The sequence below is a fragment of the Brachypodium distachyon genome, chromosome 3 (genome assembly GCF_000005505.3).
Source record: "Brachypodium distachyon strain Bd21 chromosome 3, Brachypodium_distachyon_v3.0, whole genome shotgun sequence".
NCBI lineage: Eukaryota > Viridiplantae > Streptophyta > Magnoliopsida > Poales > Poaceae > Brachypodium > Brachypodium distachyon.
Genome location: NC_016133.3, coordinates 31,081,317 through 31,086,648, shown reverse-complemented (window position 1 = coordinate 31,086,648; position 5,332 = coordinate 31,081,317). Strand labels below are relative to the sequence as shown.

The window sequence follows — 5,332 nt, the reverse complement described above, 5'->3', positions numbered from 1 at the left end:
TTTTCAGGCTTTCGGGCTGGGCTTTGGGGAGAAAAGTGAAGCCCGGCCCCGACCGGATACACTGGCTTCTGGCCGGGCCGGGCCGGGCCGGTCAGGCCGGGCCACCCATGCACATGTATACTCCTGTGGCTGTATCACCCGTACCCTTTTTTTTAGGGGAACATCACCCGTACCGTAACTTCTCTGCTTAAAAAGACCCGGCCTTCAGCGGGGTCAAAAGACACTGGGCCTAGTATCTACTTGGACGTCAACTCAGGGCCCATCAGTCTCGGGTTGGGTCGGCGCTTCCGGGGTCCAGTCCAGCCCCTCTCAACCAGCGGACGCAGGCACGCATTATTGGCTCCGATCCGTGCCACCGCCTTAATAAGATCACGAGCCGAACTGCTTGCCCCTCCCCTCCTCTCCCGTTCGAAACAGAATCGAGATCACCAAACCCTAGCTATCTAGTAGCATCTTTGTCCCCGCCAACGGGACCCGCATCGCCGTGCGTGTTCCTCCCCGCCAGCACCACCCATGGAGGAGGAGCATCCACCAAGAATCATCGGTAACGGCATGGTGTCTCGTAGCATCTTTGTCCCCGCCAACGGGACCCGGCCCGGCCACTTTATTCCGCGCGGCTCCACGCCAGGCACCCGCCGGTTCCGCCGTCAGCCGCCGGCGCCGCCACGCAACACCGGCGCCTCTTCATCGTCAGTTTTCGTCGAAATTTTGTTGTTGTGTCTTAGTAATTAATTAGTATTGTTTTGTCTACCGATTAATGTGGCGAGCTCTTGCATCCTTTGGGGTTTCGGATATCCAGCCTGGCCGAAATCGAATTGTTTTGTCCGTAGATAGATGGGGCTCGTGCATCTTTCGGGATTTTAAGTCGGTAGATGTCGTATAGTAGACTAGTATTAAAGTCGGTAGATTTGGTTACGAAGTTTTTTTTAACACAGAAAATATAAAGCTTTATTGTTCCACATCTAGCACAATGATAATACAGATCATTCATTCATCTCCTAAGATATATAAGATGAACTGTCTTTGTACTCATCAAGCATGTCTTCTTGTTCTGCTTCAGGTGTGAGGAGAAGGAGCATCTGCCTGATCCATCATCAGGAGTGCACAACATTGCACCACAAATGCTGCTTGGACATGATGTCTTGTTCTCTAACCCGATGCTCAGCAACGAGATGACACCATCTGGGTTTTCGGCCTTCACTGCTGCTTACGCCCCCCCATATTGGTGCACTCAGCAGCAGAAACCATGGTCCTGCCTTTCTACGTCTGTTGATGCACCTTCTTGGTACCTCATAAGCCACCAGGGCGCCGCCTTTGCCCTTCTCTTGGGCCACCTCTCTTGCACTGGAAACAGCTTTACTGGGGAATTGACTTTTACATTAGGATCGATCATGCGGGATGTTACCACACGTATCCTCATGTGGGCGGGCCATTTAAAACACAAGATGAAGCTGCGGAAGCCATCAGGCGCTACCTCCATGACCGCCAGGATCCAAAAATGTAAAGTTTGCCAACTTCTAGATTTTCAATCCTACGGTTTAATTTGTGTGCATGCTTGCAATTGATTACATTAAAACAGAGCTATGTTGCCACGTGCTTCTGTGATGTACTCCATGGAAGATAATCAATGTTTTTATGATATCTATCAGGAAAATGAGGAATAGTCCTAAGTTAGAGTAGAGAAAAGCTGACAAGTTGATAGGAAAAGAAGTACCAGCCTACATTGTTTCTTACGTTCCCATTTTGAGACCTTCTAAAGTTGAAAAACATGCATTTTTGTAACTGTATATGTGAGAAAAGCTACCACACTGTATTTATATCTGTATATTTTTTATCTCAATCATAAACTGTACAATTGCTTAGCTTTTAACCAGGCACACCCACACAACTCTGTTTCATCGTGCACTAAACTGTACTGGTACCCAGAACAATAAGTCCCATTGACTAATCGGTAAACAGTGTGGTAATAGCACACCGGGTTAGGGGTTTGAAATGAAGGATGGGTACCTTTTTCTTAACAAGTCGATGTATATGAATTGACAACTTGTAGGCATGTAAATAGTTCAGTTTTATTTTTGTTCATTATGCCATGGTTTTCACAGCGTCCAGGTGCTTTAAGGCGTTGGGGGGGCGCCTCGACGCCTAGTTGCTCAAAGCGCGAAGCGAGGTGACGCCTTAGTCAATTTTTGCAAAGCGCTAGGGGAACTAATATGGCAGACATGAGTAGACAGAAAACCTGATTCATACCTTGAATTTCCTGGTTGTTGAGCCCATATAGCATCCATTCCTCCCGTCTTGTTTCCCATTTCTTTCTTCCACAATAGAAATCTGCATAAGATCTTTGATTGCTGTTCAACAACATTTTGTGGACCGTGCTCATGACATTGAAAGAGTTCTTAGTGTCACTTTGTATTGTATGTACTTATGAGAAAGTGTAATGTACTAATCTATAGAATGTTATGATGTAAACTAGGTTTACAGAGGATAATGTTTCTCCAGTGGACATCGGCTGTACGACAATGTCTTTACTGGCCTGACGGCACAAGGAAGAGACGTTTGAGATCAGAACCAGTTGATGAAATCCGTGATAGGCAGCGCCAGTTGGTTCTTGCTTTGGTGGACAAGTACAATGAGGATAACCATCTTTCGGGGGTTTGCTCTCTGTCCCCTCCTCCTGCTCTAAAAAAAATGCCCTGTTTTTAACTCATATATACTGATTAATGGCTCATTGAATCCATGCTTATTACTTTAGGATCTTGCATATGCTCTCAAAGATGTGGTGTACTACCAATCAATTTTTGAGGGTGATTTCCAGAATTGTTACCATCATATCAATTTCACTGCAAAGCCTGAAGGGGCAGTTTGTTACAATCTCTTTTTTGCTGAAGTCATATTTATGAAAGGACAATCTGAAGAATTACCTGTCAGCTGTTTATGCAGTCTTAAACCTACTGATAATGGTATATACTCTTATCTTACTTACCTATTTGTTGGTATTCTATACTCTTATCTTACCTATTTTTGCTATCCTAGTACTCTTGTCTTCATCACTTAATTATTGCTGAAATACAATTTGTGGGTCACTGGGGTTGCACTAACTTCAACTCATGTGTTAGATAGTATTGCAAATGTGTTTCTGTTTCAAATCTTCACTGCGTTAACCTATTTGTTTGCCTCTTTTTTCATCTTATCCATTATCTTCGAGCTTTACTTCTTTAACATCTCAAACTGTGTACGGCCATGTGCAATGACCAGCTATGCATGTTTTACTACATTCTGTTGTTAAGCAATTTTTCTTGTGCCTGGTTGGTTTATCTGGCAGTCGTTGACAAATTTCCTTCTTTGTCTCTTACCTTCTAAAATTAAGGTAACTGCTTTGGTTGTAAAAACAATGGAAATGCTGATATGAAGCACCCCAATGATGTTGGTTACGCTGGTGGCCATGTGATGAAAAGATTTTGTCCATTTAGTGGACCTAGGATACCGGCTGGATTTTTTGACGATCACAACGTAAGTGCGATTGTTTACTTTTTAGCAAGCTAGTAACGTTTAGCATTTTGTTGCTTCATTCATTTCTGATGACATATCTTCTGCAGTTGCAAGCTGAGGAGGCTAATTTAAGAAGAGGTCTTAAGGTAATGGCATTGCTTGTTGTTATTGTATCATTTATCGTTACATAATGTTGCTTACTTGATTTGATTAATGTTGCTTACTTGATTTGCTTACATAAATATTTACGTCGGGGAGTAGTAGCACCGAGCGCACGTCTCGTCTCGGTATCTGCATGCGACGTAACAAATTTACGCCGGAGTAGTAGCAGCGAGCGCACGTTTGAGGCAGCAGCAGCGAGCTCACGTCTCGTTCGGCATCTGCATGCACCGTAAGAAGTTTAAGTTGAGGCAGCAGGGGGCATAATTTGTGAGGAGTGTCCGCTGTGTTTGCATGAGACGTAAGAAAGTTACGTTGCAGCTTATAACAACATAGGATGCTAGTCAGCTAGTACGACCTTAAATTACGGCAAACGATCGAGTGGTTCAGAAGGCTCTGTTGCTTGGTCACGTTGATTCATAAATCACCGGATTGCTATTTTTGAGTGGTTAGAAATTCACTAGATCATAATTTTGTTGATATAAATAGATGCACGGCTATAGCTTGTAGATTGTATTAACAATGGCAGACACAGACCTAGACCACTGCAACGTTTGTAATTATCCGCAGTACATGTGTGATCTCAGGTTTTCATTTGAACTCCTCAACTGGTTCACCATATCTGCAGATTTCAAGACTCGCATGGTAAGCCCTATCACTGATCATCAGAAGTTGTTCATTAACATGTTCTAATATTAATTACATATGTGTAGGTCATACCTTGTAAATATGGGGACCACTTCACTCGTTATTGAAGGGGCGAGATGAAATTGGAAATGGAACCACTTCATGAATGGTTTGATAGACACATGACCCGTCTATCAGATTTTGAACATAAAAGAGTATTTCATGCAGTTCAGCAGTGCACACATGTGCTATAGTTCGGTGCGTTCTCATTTGTTTGGGGTGAAAACCCAAATTAGGTGCAGATCTGAAAATTCCAATCCACAGCTGTGGGACCTCCGCAACCAGTAATTTTTGCCCGCGTCAAAGAAGAATGAGGTCTATAGGCGTGAACGTTCTTAACTTCCATCGGTAAACGAGTGAACTTTCATTTTATAGACTGAAATTCCTGACAGTCTCTGAACCTCCGTCACCTGTAATTTTTGCCCGCGCCGGAGAAAAAGGATGTCTCCGGGCGTGAATGTACTGAACTTCCCTAAATACACGAGTGAACTTCCTTTTATATACTGTGAACTTCCTGACTGTGTCTGAATCTCCGTCGCCTGTATCTTTGCTCGCGCAGAGAAGAAGGACGTCCACGGACGTGAACGTTTTGAAATCCCCTAAAATACGCTAGTGAACTTCATTTTTTTTATTGACTGTGAACTTCCTGGCGGTTTCTAAACATCCGCCGCTTGTATCTTCCTCGTTTATAACCTGTGAACTTTCTGACGGTTTCAAACAGCGGACGGTAATTTGAAATCTGCTCTTAAACCGTAAGGAATTAGCAAAAACTTTATTAACAAAAAAGTTGCGACTAGTTCGTAGCTTTCCAATGCCGTATCATTTGCATCATTCCGACTTGTAGTTCAAAATATATCGTAGAAATACCGTCCGTTGTTTTTTGTTTGGTCGCATCCAGCGGACGATAATTTGAAATCTGCTCTTAAACCGTAAAGAACTAGCAAAACCTTTATAAACGAAAAAGTTGCGCCTAGTTCATAGATTTCCAACGCTGTAT

The 5,332-nt window shown here is 43.4% G+C and overlaps 1 protein-coding gene across 2 annotated transcripts; it reads left to right on the top strand.

The window, feature by feature from the left end:
* Positions 1-405: 405 nt before the first annotated feature.
* On the top strand, positions 406-4,834 carry LOC100839713. 2 transcript variants are annotated; one of them, XM_010236545.3, is made up of 8 exons: positions 406-689; positions 1,061-1,500; positions 2,474-2,652; positions 2,753-2,960; positions 3,368-3,510; positions 3,597-3,635; positions 4,236-4,293; positions 4,362-4,834. In XM_010236545.3, exons 1-7 carry the CDS (start codon positions 514-516, stop codon positions 4,245-4,247), a joined length of 1,197 nt encoding a protein of 398 aa, XP_010234847.1. In that variant the 5' UTR covers positions 406-513; the 3' UTR covers positions 4,248-4,293; positions 4,362-4,834. The 2 variants fall into 2 exon arrangements, with proteins under 2 accessions (XP_010234847.1, XP_024317798.1); XM_024462030.1 differs by lacking the exon at positions 4,236-4,293.
* Positions 4,835-5,332: the final 498 nt, after the last annotated feature.